The sequence below is a fragment of the Branchiostoma floridae genome, chromosome 15 (assembly GCF_000003815.2).
Source record: "Branchiostoma floridae strain S238N-H82 chromosome 15, Bfl_VNyyK, whole genome shotgun sequence".
Classification (NCBI taxonomy): domain Eukaryota; kingdom Metazoa; phylum Chordata; class Leptocardii; order Amphioxiformes; family Branchiostomatidae; genus Branchiostoma; species Branchiostoma floridae.
In genome coordinates, this window is record NC_049993.1 from 16,429,062 (window position 1) to 16,448,736 (window position 19,675).

The 19,675-nt window shown below is 42.5% G+C and overlaps 1 protein-coding gene across 1 annotated transcript; it reads right to left on the reverse strand.

The window, feature by feature from the left end:
• Window positions 1-15,232: 15,232 nt before the first annotated feature.
• On the reverse strand, window positions 15,233-18,806 carry LOC118432445. The gene is made up of 5 exons (XM_035844028.1): window positions 18,684-18,806; window positions 18,302-18,452; window positions 17,105-17,301; window positions 16,665-16,765; window positions 15,233-15,468 (listed from the first exon to the last, which is right to left on the reverse strand). Exons 1-5 carry the CDS (start codon window positions 18,723-18,725, stop codon window positions 15,354-15,356), a joined length of 606 nt encoding a protein of 201 aa, XP_035699921.1. The 5' UTR covers window positions 18,726-18,806; the 3' UTR covers window positions 15,233-15,353.
• Window positions 18,807-19,675: the final 869 nt, after the last annotated feature.

The following is a 19,675-nucleotide window of genomic DNA, read 5'->3' on the forward strand; positions in this document are numbered from 1 at the left end:
GCTGTCTACCAGGGCTGTCTACCTGGGCTGGCTATCACGTCAGGCTACATGGACCTACGAAAGCCCATTGGGACAAAAGCTGTTTTAGCAGTAGGGGTTGTTTGTGCTCAGCGAAGAAGCTGTGTCTGAAGGATCTGTGTGTTATTATGTGAATGAGTTGTGTGAAGTAGCAGTGTGTGAAGCAGCTGTGTTTGAAGGAGCTGAGTATGTTACATAACCAGAGGTTCTGGGTTCGAATCAGTTGATATGCCACCGATTTTGTACACTTGGGAAGGGCTCTTAAAAATAAAAGAGTACCTATCTTCGGTAATTATAAGGGTCCCTCAGATAGGGCAAATGACTTACGGAAAAGGCTAGGGGTCCTTCCTTCCCAGTGTAAGTGGTTCAAAACCTTAAGTCCTATGGCTACACCTGGGGTAATTGCTGTCGTATTGAGGTCACCTGAGTTAGCACCGAATGGCAGCCGTTTTAGACCCTTGCATTTTACTTTACTTTATTTCAGGCTATAACTGGCCCATAAGACACATGGACAAACATGAAAAACATAAAATATGTACAACATTTTAGACCATCATGAAAATATTATGACTAAGTATAGAGGCGCCACCAGAGATTGGGGAAGAAAGAATTGTGGTAAAAAAGAGTCGGACCTGAGCACAGACTGCACAATGGTATTGGATGTATTGAAAAGCCTACTTACAAATGAATGGCACTGTTTGCGCCATCTGGCGTCGAAGGTATCCGTATTGTTAAATACAAACATTTCACTTGCGCTACAAGATCGAGGAAAATTCATTATTATACGGAAACAATTGTTGTAAGCAATGCGACATTTCGACAGAACATTCAAACGAAAAGAATTCAATTCTAGCAACGATTCAATTGTCGATCTTAATGTATGGCGTAGAAGGACCCTGACAGCCACTAAAGAATGGCTCCTGAACGCCTTTGACAAACTAGCCACCAGTCTTAAGACTAATCCAATCAGCCCAATAAATCGTGTTAATAGCCCTTCCCAATGTCACAAGATCGGTGGCATATCAACTGATTTGAACCCAGAACATCTGGGTTATATAACACACACAATTGCTTCACACAAAGCCCCTTCACACACCGCTCCTTCAAACACAGCTCCTTCACATACAGCCCATTCACATACAGTTCCTTCACACATAGCGTATTCATTGAGCACAAACAACCCTACTGCTAAAACAGTTTTTGTCCCAATGGGCTTTCGTAGGTCCAAGTAGCCTGACGTGATAGCCAGCCCAGGTAGACAGCCCAGGTAGACAGCCCAGCCTTTTCCGTAAACCCATAACTATATTACAATACCAACGATATTGACAGCCCCAAACATTGAATACGATGAACACAAAGAAGGAAAAAAAAACCCAAACAATCCAACCCCTGCTTCGCCTATTGGGTCAGTTAGTCCTCACCCATAGTGAGCAATTGGGCTGGTCTCAATCATGATGTTTCTGACCTAGGGCAAAGAGTTGCTGTTACAGTTCCAATCATGTAACCCGTAACCTTGAGTGGCCTTCATGGCCTTGTTACGTGGTGACCATTGAGTAAAAAAAAACATAAAAAAAAAAATTAAAAAAAAAATATAGTGGTGATTTGGGAACATGCAAAAGAAACGTTAAAAACTTTACTTGACTGTCACACGACAAGTCACATAAATATCCGATCCAACTCAATCTAAATAGAATACAACACGGTGTATTCCGTATCACCCTAGGTAACCAGCCCGACCACGGGAAGGATCGCCCGGAGGGTGATTCGACCCGCGGGAGGGCTGGGACCGAGGGTGATGCGGAATACACCGTGTTGTATTTTATTCGTGTCATACCCACCTAAGAAAACACATATTTCAATGCGAAATGCACCAGAAGCTGAGAAAATGTTGTGTCCTTGAACAAAAGATTGTAACAACAGGAATTTTAATGTCCGAATCCCGTATTCGAATTGTCAACTGTGCCGTATTCGGCCCGTTCCAAATAGTTCGATTTACTCGAAGGAAGCCTGTGTGATACAAACTTAGAACCTGTGTGATACAGAAGTCATCACATGGTCCGGAACACCCATATCGAACGTTTTCGCATCGCAGGTATGACATAAATCCCAATATATACTATGCGGTGATATCTATTGACAAATAACGACGGACAGGAGCCATGAACAATTTACATGACTGTGACATGACAATAGTAACAAATCAATGATATTGAATGTTCCAAACATACAAACATACAGTTTTCGTTTGATGCAAGCCTAAAAAAATCATCGCAGCCTAAACCTGGACGGTTGCAAAATAATATTTGGTTGGGTGGGGTGGGGGGTGTAAGGGTTGCTGGACACTTTACGTCCTCTAAATGGAGTCTAATATTCCTTTCCACATAACCATTAACGTTATATGTATTAAACCATTAGTTACCCTTTTCAATCGTTAATGTTCTGTTGCTCTCCTATGAAACCAAGGCAGGGTGCTGAAACAACCAGAGGGGCACTCAATTTCCAATGTAACCACAAAACAACATTCGCTTACGGACACGTCTGTCCTCTAAATTACAGACCATTTCCATCAAAATCAAATCTTACAAACATAGCACTTTATTGATATAGCCTCTTGTAAAGGTTACCTGGCGGTTAGCCGGTAAAAGAGCAAACATGAAGGTGGATACATATCGTCTGCCATCACAGCGCCGCCATCTTGGGTCAACAGGACAGGTCTACTCCTCCAAGGGTCAACAGCATGTGTGACCCCGGCACGCACCGCGCGAGGCTTCTTCACAGTCGAACCGCAGGTCACCGTAGAACGCGTTATTCTCTGAAATACGTCGTACGCCGGGTCACTGACTGACCCCGCTGCATGGGTGTAAACTACAGCTTATTTGGCAACAAAGACACCTTAGGTATACATAATGTTTATACTTTTTCGTATCTACAGGATTTGCCCAGCACAGCCAAGTGGATATTTATTGCATTGCAAAAGATCAGCCAACGTTGTGGCCCCTCAAAAAAAAAGCAATTTTCGGTCTGTGTATTTGTGATTATCTTTTCTCCAGTTGGCCGGGACACAATCAGTTTTGTCCACAGTCGGACAGTCCAGTTCCTCACCTTTACATTGATACCAAACTTGAAGGGCAAATTTGAGGAGAAACGGTTTTGCCCCCAAATTAACTGCGAACATGCACAAATCACAGCGGTGAAGTTTCAGTCTGGTTGTAGCTACCCAAGCACACTACCCTGCGGACGGACCCAATTTTTATACATTTCGCATTGTGTCACAGACCTCATTAATTGGTACAAGAATCTGAATGGGTGTGGCTGTCATATGCATTATAATAAGTGACATGATGATAATCAAACACACATAGACACAGAGTTTTAGTATAAAGTAAGAGTTTTTAAGATTCATCATATTTTGAGTCAATCTGTTTCGAACTCCTGATCCGAACCTGGGTTCGAACGATGGAACCCAGCCGGTACGTTCCATGTTCGTGCCGCGGGGGTCAGGCCTAATGTTGCAAGTTCAACCAGCATTTGGAAAAGTTTATATAACTAACGGCTCAAGTCTTGCCGTCGCAAATAGATTTCGGGAAATCCACCAAAATAAAACTAACATTATCCAGACGCCAGAATAAGTAGGATTCATGTGCAAGCGCAATGACGTCAAAACATCATGTCTGAGTTTTGTAAAGCATAGTGAAAGATCAGTGTGTGCGGTTTCTCTTTCGAAAAAAGACGCCAGGGAATTTGACATGGCTGTAGTTTTTTTGGGGGCAAAACCGTTTCTCCTAAAATTTACCCTTCAAGTTTGGTATCAATGTGAAGGTGAGGAACTGGACTGTCCGACTGTGGACAAAACTGATTGTGCCCCGGACAACTGGAGAAAAGATAATCACAAATACACAGACCGAAAATTGCTTTTTTTTCGGGGGCCACAACGTTGGCTGAACTTTTGCAATGCAATAAATATCCACATGGCTGTGCTGGGCAAATCCTGTAGATGTGAAAAAGTATAAACATTATGTAGGTCTGAGGTCTTTTTGTTGCACAACAGGCAGTTGTTTATACGCATGCAGCGGGGTCAAACCAGGACAAACTGCGTTCTGGCTTATGACCTGTCCAGAGAACCTGCGCAGAACATGATGCGCATAGAGCTCTGCGGTTCGACTGTTCAGACTTACGTTGACTTCGATATTATCGTAAAGAACTTCCCGTTGACGGTCGAAAGGCTCGTTCTTATGCGATACTATCGGCTTAGAATGACTCCCACTTAACGATACTATCGGCTAAGTATACCAGAAACGGGTGGAGTAACTACATGTGCATGGGCCATCTGAGACAAAAAAAGGTAGCGTCTCAACAACTTCAAAGTACTGTGGTTGGTTACATACTTAAGAAATCCAAAATAAGTAATGTTCATCCATGTCCAAACTTACAAATTCAGAAAATGGAATTTCAGAGTCAGACTTTTGCATGGTGCACAACCAACACGGTAAAAAGCTCATTTTTCCAACCACGTACCATAGACAAAAAGGCAAAAATACACAATAGGTCTACAGAAACCCAATACATTTCATGCAGGCCTGAGGTCTACGAACTCTTGTTTCCTTGGTTTTCCTTCGTGCCAGGAGAGTTACGATCCGAGTAAAATTTTTGAAAAAGAGGTGTCTTTCAGTCTGTATAATGAACGTCAAGACTAGAAGCGACTGTATATAGTATATAATGAACGCCGGATCCGGAGCGAACTGCTTTCCGGATTGTACCCAGGCTAGTGGTATTGCATATCAAGCGGACACCTACTACACGTATCAGTGAGACCCTCTAGCCTTCACCATGTTTTGACGTTTTTATCAAATAGATATATATATATATATATATATGCCTGCGTGGCATACATGCATATGTATTCAAAACAGTGAAAACGTCAAATCTGCCTAGACGTAACAACCACCAGCAAGCTGATCCAAAAACACATGCTTTACGCATTACTCTAGAATGAGTCAATTTGGGCGAAGGCAAGTGGGAATATTATGGAGACAACAAGGAATGCACCAAAAATGTCTTCAATGTCATTTTTCTAAAATTGAAAAAGCGGAAATTCATCATCCTCTATCACGCCCCGGTTTAGGGTGCCCGTCACGAAAAGGTCCGCATCTTGCAGATGACGTGTTTTCATCTTTACTGATCCTCAAAACATGGGGATAGACACCAGAATTAATTTGATACCATGAATAGTTACTGAGATATTGATAAAAACAAGATTGCGCGGATTGCCCAAGGATGACAGAGTGGCATCATCCGGATTCTTGAAGTTATAGAGCACACCTCAGACGTATAGAAACAGCAGAAAAAACTTTGTATGAAGCACATTGCAAGGCTTTAAAAATGGGACTGTAAGATTCGGCCACTTCATCGTGACTTAGGAAACGAGATGGGCTCTTTGTTTTATTTTTTTTATTTTTTTTTTACTTCAGGTCTTTTCTGCTCTTGTTTTTGGCAATGCAGGTCACCCAGGCCTGTGTATTATGAATCTGTCAGGAATGATTCGCCGATCCATGTATTTGCTTATTTTGAGACAGACTGGCATCTCCTGAGGGGGATTTTTTTCTATTCATCAATATAATTTACTTGCTATGACCTTACTGTATTTCAAAATATGTAGCTTGTGATCATGAAGCATGCACATACACAGACATATTTGATCCCTTTCAAACAAGTAGAACTGAAGAGACGTGAAATGCACACGATCATTTTCAGTTGAATCAAAACGATGTCTTCAAATACAAAAAAACAACATATATGTATGTGCCATGTACGGACTATATACACCATTCATAAGTACATTCAAGATGTTCGACAGTCTTCATGGTAGCTTCGTGTGAGAGGTTGGTTACAAAACAGATGCCCTGGTACTAGTATATTACATCAACGGAATGTGATAAAAAATACAATCTAGGAACGCCATTTTTCTACCTGTTTTCAGATTGATTTTTAGATTGGTTTCCAGTAATATTGTCTGGTACAGCCCTGCGATTTATCTTTTTATGTATCCAGGTCAGTCATTGAGATGTTTGTACAGATTGAGCCACGGTGCGTTTTGTGGGCGGTGTTGCTTTGCCTCGTGCTTCGGGCTACTGAAAATCTCAGTTGTATTATTTGTTTTTCTCAATGATTGGCTTGGTTATACCTTAGAGCTCTCTTCTTCCGACAATGTCAGCTATATCTGTGTCAAAATTCTAATCGATGGTTTCAATTTTACATGACAAGACCCAATTTGCGCATCATTTTGTACCGTAAAATACCTTTCTCCTGCAAATTTCACTAAAATTGCTTGAAGAAACCAAGCCCATTCCCTACAGCTAGAGGGCTATACTTCATTGCCATTCACATTTTTGTTTGAATCAGAAATATTTCAGTAAGATACGGTCGCTAAACTTGAGGGTGTGCAGCCTCGAATCGTGACACAGCATAACCTGGGGCAACTTTTGCTTGCAGACCAGTGGTGACAACCAGACTTCCCTCCTGAGACAAACATGACTGTAAGTGGCTTGTTGTTGCTTTTCACCTTTGGATCTTGTCTGTCGGGATGTAGCAGTCTGCCAACTCAATGTGATGTCAAAAAGAGCAATCCGGTCTTTTCTGAGCGTGTACATACAGCAGTTAACTGTAACAGACTGGGCCTGGTGACGTTGCCGGGTGATATACCGTCCAGCACTTATCGACTCGAACTCGCTAACAATAACATCAAAAACGTCTCGCACTTTCCACCACTGCCGTATCTGTACTCCTTAGACCTGAGCTATAATTCCATCGAAAGCATGTCCTGGATATCTCTGCGGACTTTGCCGGCTTTAAAAAGTCTCTCTCTACAAGGAAACCGACTGAAGTACGTCCAACTCGACACTGTCATTGCGTATCTGCCGAAGCTGAGTCACGTAATTTTGAGTCTGAACAAACTTAGGTCGTTCTCAAAACACGCTCTAGGACTGCCGCAGGTGAATAAAGTAATAGCCAACGACAACCCGTTTCACTGTGACTGTGAGCTTTCCTGGCTGATCGACAAAATGGCGTGTTTAGAGGGCTGTAAATGGACACTTAGTCGACAGGCCTGTTGCTCTTCGTGTTCTGCGTGTTTTCTTGTGCTGAGCGGAACTTTCGTCTGCTTCAGTCCGAGTCAACTGTATCAGCGACATTTGTCCACTGTGTCGGCCCAGCTGACGGACTGTGAACCGACCCAACCAGCCAAGACCGAACTACCGAACATAGAAAACCACTCAACAAATGTCACCACACAAACCCAACTGTGGAAGAACGTGAACACGCAACAGAGCTACCAGACAAATCGTTCGATAAGGACCGTGACAAGTGCTACCCAGACCAGCGCGTATATCGTTACATCTCCCACTGTATCAACGGACACAAAGAACGGAAAAGGGGAAAGACATTATATTCTTTATATCACTTTTTTCGTGGTTGAAATTTGCCTACTTTTATTTTGCATTACCTGCCTCGTACGCCTTGTGAGAAAGAAAAACCTATGCTGCAATCGCCGAGAACTTGTCAACGGCGTGGTATTAGATCAGAATTCCATTCAATTGAGAGAAATTGTTTCATCAGACTCGATGATTGAAAACAATTTATACCACGGACCCGTCGCAGGAGCTTTGAACCACGGACCTCCAGTTGCACACACGACCACGTGTACGTTACCTACAGTAGACCCCCTGCACCAGCGCACCGGTACCACTTCGCAAGGCTTGAATCTCGAAAGTCTGATTGTGCCCGCTGAAAACGAGAACATACCTCCACAAGATCAAGAACGGTCTGCAGGGATCTTGTACCATGAACATGTTGCCGTCTCGAATAACACGGAGCGTTGCGTGGATTCTAACCTGGACAGTACCGCCACAACTACCCTGTATACATGCTTAAGTCAGGGACGTCTGGTTGTCTCCGGTGAAAACCTCAGACCTCCACAAGAACAGTCTACAAACCACTGTGTGGGAATCTTGTACCATGAACCTGTTGCCGTCTCGAACGACACGGATCCGGAGCGCTGCGTGGATCCTAACCTCAGCAGTGCCGCCACAACCACCCTGTATACATCTGCGGAACCAACGGCAGACTCTACAAACTGCATGTACAACACTCCAGATGAAGGTTAGAATCACAAACAATAACCTACAGGAAAAAATGTGGTGTTTCAAGTTGCCTTACCCCCCAAGAATAGGTTCGGCACCGGCAACTTTTGGCGTCTTTGCTGGGGTCGGCCTTTCTTAATTTATTTCGTTATGTTTTTCTATTGATTTCTGTTATTATAAATACAACGGAAATAAATAGAAATATGTAAACATGGCCCCTAAAACACAAAAAAAAAACAGCCGGAGCGGAGCCAATGCTAGAGAGTAGGGTTACAAAAACTTGCTGACCCTAGCGTTTTATTTGGGCCGACCGCTCTCATCAAGGGATTGTCCACCTAACACCTGAGTGATGATCAGATTCAAAATTCCGAGCAGTCTTGCAAAATTTCTGACAGACTTTCTGTACTTCATCTCATTTCATTTATTTGGAATGCAACAATGCATGACACTCAAGGTTTGGAACAGTTGATGTAAGAATGTGCTTTATGTTTCTTTGTTCAGTTTATTGATATACGACTGCTTATACTATGTTTATCTGTACAATTATACCATAGCTTTAGCCAAAACTCTTAAAATCTTATTCCTAGAGTCAGTTTAATTCCAATTAAAAGTACGCAAATGGACAAATTTGTTTAAATAGGTTTGAGTTGATGGTAGTTCTATGTGGATCACAATAATGTGTGTAACTTTCGAGGCTTTGACTGTGATGTGATACCCTTTTTCTTTTTTCTTTACGTTGTAATATCAGTATGATTGGTATTATTTATATGTGGACAGCAAATCATCTATAATGATGCAAACATACAAGATCATTTTGTACTTGATTATAAGAAACGGATGTGTTTGAAAATGTAAATATTTGTATACGTGGTAAATGTTTGTGCTTGTTAATGTTAGGTTGGTTGATGTTATAAGGGCCAGATATATAAACATGTTCATGTTATTATATGGATGGGAACCCCAAAACTGAAGTGAGCGTGTGGATAAAAAACTTAAGCACCAGGATTGATGTATTGTCCCAGAATTATCGTAGAGTGGACTTTGTTATCACCAAGCACAGTAGGGTGGATACTTTTAAAGAAAACTTCCAGATAGATGTGCGAAAGGTAGGTGTGACGGGTCGTACAGTGTAATGTAACCACCTGTAGCCACAAGTGCCGCTTTGTGACCTCTTGAATATAGAATTTAAAATAAATATGTTGGCTGTGATGTCATGTTTTATCGTTTCCTTTCTTGTTAAAACGTTAATGGTGTTTATTTTTTAGATACATTTTTGTTTTACCCTTCGTTTTGTTTTATAGACCTTTCATTGAATTTGGAACTTGCGTGTGTCAATGGAGAACTCATTCAACCTACCTACAAGCATTTCTCACCAATTATAGCAAATAGTACGAATTGGACAAATATAGATACATAACATGCCAGATGAGTTAGCCGACCGAGAAGTATGGTTAGCGACCCAGCTAACACGTCTGACATGTTACCTGTTTACGTTTGTCCATATCTATTATTTTTCCAACGACCTGTGGGGCCTGGTGGAGGTAAATACTCCCATGCGCGCCTCATACGGACTTGAATATATACGCAGGACTTGTGACCCCACCTTAACACAAGCAGGGAAATTTGGGCACTTTTTTTGGTGACCCACTCATGTAAGCAGGTCCTGTGCTCGTTCCATGAGTTTACAATCATGATGAGTTTGATACCATAGAAAAGGAAATCACACATGCTTGCAATTGATTTATGATACATTGAAATCGATGTAGAAACCGCCTGTAAGCGGTTTAATCCGCCCATCCTCCCTTCATTTTTGCATAGTAGAACAGACTGGAAGACCAAGACTCTGTCAGTGCACAAACGTCCCACTTACACCCAATGTCATTCCCCATAACAAACATGTGAGATGCCTTCTGCACTGTAGCGGAGGACTACATGATTGGGACATAGTCACATTTGCATAATTAATGAGGTAATTCTGTAAACCCACTACGTTCAATGATGGGACTATTTAAACACTGTGACATATGACATTATGCAAATAAGGACCAAATTTATTTGCATTAATAAATGGAAGAAATGACGGGAATTTCATACTTATGGTAATTAAACTCCTTAAATCAATCGTTTTTAAAAGAATTGAAGCGATGAAACCCATGTATCACAGTCAACATTTCTTTAATCCTGTATTCAAGAAAGCACAAAATGAACCTAGTTGTTACAGCTGGTTATAGCGTTATTATACTGTACAACCTGTCACACCTAACTTTCGCGCATTCATCTGGAAGTGCTCTTTAAATCTATCCAGCGAAGATGCCCCTACTATAAATGGTGATAAAAAAACATCCACCCTACGATAGTTTTGGGAAAAACGAATGTTCGAACACATCTATCTTGGTGCTAAACTTTTGATCCGCACGCAGTTTTGGGACTACCAAAGGATGCCATCCAGATAATAATATGAACATGGCGCAATATCTGTCCCCTAACATCAAACAACCGAACATTAAAAAGCGCAAAACACATATTTATATTAAGAAATACTTCCGTTTCTGCTAAAGCTAAGGTGTAATTATACAGCTAAACATTGTTTATATTCACAAGTATATCAAGGGATAGGTGAGGTGAGGTGAGGATATCAATAAACTGAACAAAGAAGTATAATGTTTTCTACACTTCTTCCATCAACTTCAAAGCCTTGAGTGTGAAATGCAGGAAGTCTAATAAGAAATTTTGCAAGATTACTCGGAATTTTTAATCTAATCAACACTCAGGTGTCAGATGGACAATTCTCTGCATCTTGAAAACAGTGGCTCAAAGAAAAGGCTATGGTCGGCAGGTTTTTGTTAAGGTTGGTTTGGTTTTACGGTACTTTTACGGTACGGTTTTAGGCTCCGCTCCGCCTGGTTTTGGCGCGTTTTAGTTAGCTTTCTATTTACTTTCGTTTTCTGTATGTCAACGTGTCGACGGGCAAAAATAAAAACTGACGAAATAGAAAGCCCGACATCAACGGAAAAAAACTTAAAACAATAACCCGATGCCGAACCTCTTGCTTGGAGGCTACGTTAAACCTAAAACACCGCATTTTCAGTCTGGGGCTCATTGTTCGTAAATCTGAAGTTCAGCGGAAGTGCTGTACAAGTAGTTTGTAGGGTCTCCTAGGCCTCTTGGTGCCGTACATGTATGCAGGGTAGTTGTGGCAGTACTGGTGGGGGGAGAATCCAAGTTTGATTCCCGCACAGTGGCTTCCGAAGTAGACTGTTATAGTGGTTTTCACCGGAGACAATCAGACGTCCGAGATTCAAGCCTTGCGAGGAGTTTCAAATCTCCTGTGACAGGTCCGTTGTATAAATTGTTTTCTATAGGTGGAACAATCCGCCCCAAGGTGATGGAATTCTGATCTAATGCCACGCCGTTGACAAGTTCGCGGCGATTGCAGCACTGATCTTCTTCCTCACGAGGCGTACGAAGCATGCAATACAAAATAAAACTAGACAACTTTCAACCACGAAAATAGTGATGTAAAGAATATTATGCCTTCCACTTGTTTCGTTCTTCGTGTCCGTTGATACAGTGGGAGATGTATTAACGATATACGCGCTGGACTGGGCAGCACTTGTCCGGATCCTTGCCGAACTATATGTCTGGTAGTACTGTCCCGTGTTCACGTTCTTCCACAGTTGGGTTTTTGTGGTGACATTTGTTGAGCCGTTTTCTACGCTCGGTAGTTTGGTCTTGGCTGGTTGGGTCGGTTCACAATCCGTCAGCTTGGCAGACACAGTGGACAAATGTCGCTGATACAGGTGACTCGGACTGTAGCAGACGAAACGGCCGCTCAGCATAAGGAAACAGGCAAAACATGAAGAACTACAGGCCTGTCGACTAAGTGTCCATTTACAGCCCTCTAAACACGCCATTTTGTCGATCAGCCAGGAAAGCTCACAGTCACAGTGAAACGGGTTGTCGTTAAGTACTACTTTCTTCACCTGCGGCCATCCTAGAGCGTGTTTTGAGAACGACTTAAGTTTGTTTAGACTCAAAATTACGTGACTCAGCTTCGGCAGATACGCAATGACGGTGTCGAGTTGGACGTGCTTCAGTCGGTTTCCTTGTAGAGAGAGACTTTCTAAAGCCGGCAAAGTCCGCAGAGACATCCAGGACACACTTTCGATGGAATTATAGCTCAGGTCTAAGGAGTACAGATGCGGCAGTGACGGAAAGTGCGAGACGTTTTTAATGTTATTGTTAGCGAGCTCGAGTCGCTCAGCGCTGGGCGGTATATCACCGGGCAACGTCACCAGGCCTAGTCTGTTACAGTTAACTGCCGTGCGTACGCGCGTAGAAAATACAGGATTGTTCTTTTTGACATCACATTGGGCTGGCAGACTGTTACATCCTAACAGACAAGATCCAAAGGCAACAAGCAACAACAAGCCACTTACAGTCATGTTCGTCTCAGGATTGAAGTCTGGTTGTCACCACCTATACTGGTCTGCAATGTCTCCACGCAAAAGTTGCCCCAGCTTGTGTTTTGTGGTTTTGTCTCGATTCGTGGCTGCACACCCTCAAGTTTAGCGACCGTATCTTACCTAAATATTTCTGATTCAAACAAAAATGTGAATGGCAATGAAGTATAGTCTTCTAGCTATAGGAACTGGGCTTGGTTTCTTCAAACAATTTAAGTGAAATTTGCAGGAGAAAAGTATTTTACGGAACAAAATGATGCGCAAATTGGACCCTTTCACATAGAAATAAAACCACCAGTTAAAAGTTTGACAGAGATATAGCTGATATTGTCGGAAGAAGAGAGCTCTTGAGTGAGATTTTCAATATCGCGACGCACGAGACAAAGCAACACCTCCCATAAAACGCACCTGGCTCAATCTGAGCTGGGCAGATCACTTTCCACGCGTAAGCATACAAAAGTTGTCTGAGCGCATCCTGGAGAATCATTTGTCTGAGCTCATCTTTTTTTTCCGTACGTCCATTTCAAGGACTGACCTGGATACATAAAAAGATAAATCGCTCGGCTGTACCAGACAATTTTATTGGAAACCAATCTGAAAACAGGTATAGAAAATGGCGCAGAAACTCGCTATCACGGCAAACTCCCTTCCTCAACAAACCCGGCACAATAGAACCTAGCCAACGTTGAAAATCGCGGACCAACGAAAAAAAAAACATCCCCTTCCCGAAGACTGCAAGGGAGTCTAATTGGGTGTATTGAAGTGGGGCGTTTCTGCACTGACAGAGTCTTGGTCTTCCAGTATATTCTACTAACTATGCAAGAAAGGGCGGGCGGATGGGCGGGTTAAATCGCTTACAGGCGGTTTAGCATCCCCCTTACCACCACCCACCCCCGATCCCCACCCCTTACCCCTTCTACCCCTTTCACCTTACCCCTTCTGGCTTCTTTGCTGCTGTCCTTCCCTGCCTCGTGTACGCGTGTTCTTCTCGCTTACGTGGCATCCCTAATGATCACCTGTTAGGTTTCACCTGTTGTTAATTAGATTGCCTACGTTCTCTTTACTTCCGCGAGGACTACATGACTAGATTAAAATTTACATAAATTACCACTCAATTATGTCATGCATCACTTAAGCTATCCACAAATCAAGAAAACATGAGGATCCGTCAACCCCTTCGTGAGTTATTCCCTTTCAAAATATGATATTAAACCAACCTCTGCAGTTCCCAAAACAGCCACTACGCCACACAGTCTCATCCCCAAGAGCCATCACAAAAACCACGCCCATGGCACTTCTGGAACTTGAGGTATCAAAACAGGAAATTCTGCTGCAGTACCGTAACGAGGCGCTAGGGGGCCCAAAATGGAATCATTTTCAAGACCTACCCACATAAAAGGTTAACTACATGTACAGCAGTTCCGCTGAAGGTTAGAATCACGAACGATAAGGCCTAGGAAAATGTTATATTTCAAGTTATCTTTCGCACAAGGAGAGATTCGGCACAGGCTTATATTTGCACGTCTTTTAGGCGTTGGGGTCAGGCTTTTTATTTCACCAGGTTTTCGTTTAGTCCTTCGGACAAGTTGAGATATGGAAAACGAAACCAAATAGAATTATGCAGTAAAAATGGTCCCTAAGACACGTAAAACCCGGATCTGCTTGGAGAGTACGTTTACCAAACCAACCTTAGCAAAAAACTGCCGACCCTACCCTTTTATTTGGTCTGATCACTCTCATTAAGTAACATAGAATTGTCCATCTGACACCTGAGTGATGATGAGATTAAAAATTCCGAGCAGTCTTGCAAAATCTGTTCTGCACTACCTGGAGCTTTCGAGTATTTGACTCGCACATGTTTGCTAGAACTGATAGACAGTACTGTGCTACTGATAATACAAGTGCGCATAAAACAACCTTGCAGACTTCATAAGACATGGCCCATGCGTGCCAATATCAAGTCGATGGACGGTAGTTTCGGACTAGTTTGATATAGCAATGAATATATATTGTAACTTGATACAACAGCAGATATAGATTACAACCGTGATAAAGGAGAACTAGCATTGCATATGAACCTTCCGAGAAAGTGTGCCGTCCATCAGACCAGAAGTAGCGGTACAACATAAATTCTACAATGTTGGCTTACAGTAACTTGTTATTGTTATTGTTTATTGGGTGGGCTGACTACTCACTCTTTGCAGCCAGGGGCTGAATTGCGAGGATCTTACAAAAGGCGGGGCTAAATCGCAAGGGTCTGGAGAGAGCTGCCATTCGGCGCCACTCAGGTGACCTCAATACGACTGGGTGACGTGGGGAACAGCTTGATATGATCTGAAGGGAGTTTCCACAAAACATTTAATCTGTCAAGAGCATTTGCGTACGTCAATACATGGCCTTCTCTTGAACGTCACGTTTGAAAGGTTGAAGTCAAGTATGACAAAGTTTGCCATACAACTTGCTTTCTAGGTTTGTGTGAAGTGATGTGGACTTACTTCTGCGACTAGTTACTTAGCGTCCACTGCTGATCATTTTTATCCAAGGCTTCTAGCTGTTCATATTTCTTCCTCTGGTCAGCCATCAAAATCAGAATAGACACATTGTTTTTAGGACATAACACTTTTATTCTGTTTTCTTTTGTGCCAGCAATATCGAGTCCCCGTAGCCACTGTTAAAAGCCTTGTAGCCTGGTAACACGTACTAGTTTCTCAAAGGCGAACAGTGGGAGCTTGACGGTTTACGGCGGGAATGTGGAGCAATCGGACCAAAGGTACGCCATCATGCGGTTGACGTAGTGGTGACAGTTGTTGGTCCGCACACTGTATTCACCGTATCGGTCCTTATAGCCTCGGCTGTCAAACGAGTAAAGTAAACAAAAGTAAGAACAAAACTCGGATATTTACATTGATGTAAGCGAATTTACCAGGTCGTGAGTCACCTCATACGTGTTAGTGTTCGATATAAAACAGCGGAACAAACACAGTGCGTCAGTAGTGCAATGTAGAATATTGCCTACCACCCATGGCAATTAAGGGTCCACTTTCTACCGTATGTAGAGGTTACAGGGTTTGACAGATGTAAATGCCTAGCGCGTTGTTAGGGGCACATTTTCTGCAGCTACACCAAAGAGGTAAAATCGGATAGGACAAGTGATCCAAGGTACGTGTGGTGCCTTTGTCAGTCTTTCAAGGATAAGCGATTGATAGGAATAGCACCATAATACTATAACATACAACAGATGGCGTCACCATGGCATATGCAGATGTTTTCGAGGAGTACTAGTGGAAATACGCCAAGCAACTGGATATGATTTTGGAAACTAGTTAGGATAGTTAGGAGAAACATGTTATCCAACTAGATCTCTTTCGCATATCAATTCATAAACAGGGTATAAAACTGCTGTCGAACAAGTTCTCTCGAGTGTCATTGACGAAGGCCAGATGTTGTCTAAAGCATCTGACCGTTTCCAAAACCAAATATAGTTGCTTGAGTAGAGTAACTGTTTTTGGCGTATCTTATTACCTGGATGTCTAATCTTCATCGACGTACTCAGGGGTGCCTAAGTATTCATACGATCCTTACGAAAAACAGACGATCCTTACGGAATTCATACGATCCACTACTAAGAAACATACGATCCTTACGGAAATCATACGATCCTTACGGAAATCATACGATCCTTACGGAAATCATACGATCCCTACCAATTCAATATGGCGGCCTCGGAACTTGCATTTCTACTGACGATATCAAGATTATCCCACCATGCTGAGCCTTAAAACATCCACCTGCACGAGTGACAACTTATTTGGTGACACATCGGTGTGTTTTATACCGTCTGGTTAGCCGGAGAAAAGAAATTAATCCGCAGCAGAGCATGGCCCGGTATGGCGGCGACAAATTAGTAAGGATCGTATGAATTCCGTAAGGATCGTATGTTTCTTAGTAATGAATCGTATGAATTCCGTAAGGATCGTATGTTTTCGTATGAATACTTAGGCACCCCTGGTACTAGTGGAGATGTCTGAAGAAAAACATCATCGCCTACCTGAACTGATAGACTTCGTCGTGACTGCAAAAACTGTACCCTGATGATGATTTCCATTGCACCGAACAGTCCCCGACCGGACGAACACCTTCCCAGGTTCCCTAAAGCATGACAAGAAACCAAAACACACAGCGAGACATGGCAGCCAACATTAGTTAGATGGTCTCAGCGAATAACATGTATGAAGAATCGTAATCACCAATGAGTATTGGTCATTAGGTGTCCGGCTACAGAATTCATCAGACCGCTGTTTGACTATGATACTAAAGAAAGGTCTTCACTCATGACTCAGAAACTCTTTTAGGCGTTTATTTAATAGATAGGCTTTCACCTAGAAATAGAAAATGTTATTGGCATTTTCCCCACCTGTTCCAAAAAAACTAAGAAATCCATGTTGATTTTCCTCCATATTAGATTTATAACAAAGCAAGTTGTATAACCTTATCTGCAGCGTTGTTGTCTCTCATGCCCCATTCGTAGATAACGCCCCTATAAAAGAGGACACTGTGATTGGGCTCGTATATAGATTCGTCTTCGTCCACCTCTCGTTTCCCCGATGGCAAGGATGAAGGAAGCCAGCAGAGTGAGCCTGAAGAGGCCCAGGATTGCAGGGAGACTTCCCCGACGTAATAGAAGCCTTTAAGATGAAATATCAGGAACGTTGTCAATTGATGATGGGGATCGCAGAGTGACTACAAGCAAGGAGGTTAAAAAAGACTTTTTTTAACCTCCTTGCTACAAGTATTCCCTCAGTGCCAGTGTATTGTTTACTTACGATTGCCACAGTTTACAAAACGCTGGAATTCTTTTCAAATCTTCAAGAATTAGCAGTGACGCTATAGTTGTACAGACGAAAACGTACTAGTATTCAGCGATGGCGGTTTTATACAGTTCTTACAGTCTCGAGCAATTATTGGCAACTTCATTTGCAGGCGCAGCGCTTTGAGTCGCCATTGAATACTACGAGGGGCGTTCAATAAGTAATAACTCTGACTTATTTCCCATAGCAAGAGATTAATGAAACTTGGCACAGTTATTAGTCTTTCTCTTCATAAGAACCACCCAGAGTTATGCATTTCTCCCATCGTTTGATGCAGTTCTGGACACCGTTTTTGTAGGACACCCCAGGTTGGTCCTCCAACAGATGCCTCATCAATGGCAGAAGAGGAACGACCAGGTCTGGGAGCTGTTTCCACAGACTTCCGGCTATGTTTGAATTCAGGATGCCAGCGTTTTACAAGGTCATATGATGGGGCATCATCACCATAAGTTTCTTTCATTTCATCAAAAGTCTCCTTTGGTGTGCGTCCTTTCAAACACAAAAACCGGATCACTGCGCGACACTCAACTGGCTCCATTTCACACCTGGTCCATTTCACACCTAACTCAGTTCAAACACCAGTAAATCAGAAACCACAATTAGTTCAGAGCCCTTTTTTGCAACATAAACTATAGAGATATGAATCATTACACATGCAAAACGTCATCTAGATCAAACAACTGGAAGTGGGTCAGAGTTATTACTTATTGAACGCCCCTCGTATGCGAAGTACGCTGTGGTAATGAATATAATACTATTTCTCACTTCAGATTTGAATGATTCGTTCTTATGCAAGAAGATAGAACACAACGCTAACCGGTGCCGGAATCTGGGTGGTTGCAAACGGACCCGTCATCCGGTCTGCACATATCGAGTAGGTAATTGATGCTCAGACTGGCTAAGTCAACTATCTGACCACCTATCTGAACCAGCGAATCCACAAGGCCCCTCTCCTCTGCAGGCAGTCCCTTTGGTACAAACGATACAAATTATATCATACGACATGTAATGAGTACAATGATTGACATGTATCGTAAGATCTTTTAAAATTTATGCAGGTGCCAAGCAAAATACAGGAATGGGAATGTTGTGACGTTACTTTCCTGTCAACTACAAGTTTTGTTGTTTCGAGTATATTGATTTTCAGGAAAAAACAACAACTTTGTAGTAATTACTATGTATAGGTAGAAGTAATTTACCTGCACTGTTGAAAGCAGGCCGATGAGGAGGAGTAGATACATGGCAAAGTGAGTCGCCAGTGCTGTACAAACGTTTGAACGTACAGAAACAGTGGATGTAAACCCTTGCAAAAAGGATAGTTACACAAAGCCCTTTGGCTCCTTTTATACAACTTTGCAGCAAGTATGTTTAATTTAAAACGTAAAAATAGCTGTGGCAATCGGTTGTTCTATCATATGTACACATTGCATGTGGTTGCCCCATTCATGTACCTCGGAAAGGCCATGTAGTCACCGCCAGCTGTCTGGTCACCTGCCCGGTCATCAATGTGTTTATTTACGCTCGGACACCGAAAGTACACAAAAACAGGGCAAGAAAGGAAAAAAATAAGATATGGAGGGTTATGGAAAGTTCAAGCCTGTGGATCATTAACTCTTTGATGTTCTATGTTCTCATAAGATATTAAAAATGTCAAATATATATTTTCTTTAACGTAAGGGAAGCATTCCACCATTGTAGGAGTATTTTGGCAGGTGGCATAACATAGATGAACGTTAAAAATGTCGTATATGTCGTTTAAAAACGGCATATTTTATCAATAAATCAACTGTGCAGGTCTCGAGATTCCAGCAGGTCACACTGCATGTCGTAGGTTCGAGAAAAGTGGATTCAAAAGTTTCAAACTAGAGTTTATGTTATCATCGCATGCCCAAGTTTGCAGGTATCTGGAAGGCGCTACGTAGGCCAATGAATTGTTGTTGAGTCGCCCATGCTGAACTGACCGGGTTGGTGTTCTGAGTGTCGGATCCAAAATTCTAGTACTCGGAATCAGCCGAGTGGGTGCCTAACGTTCCGACGGCGTGTTCCGACGCCGAAGGTACCCGAAGCTGCGAATGTCGAAGGTACCTGCCAGAAGGCTCGCGAAGCCCGGGAGCGAGCGGATTTTCCTCGTAGGCAACTCATCAAAGGGTGACAGTCCAGCGCTGATGAGAGCATTTTATGGGCCCAGAGG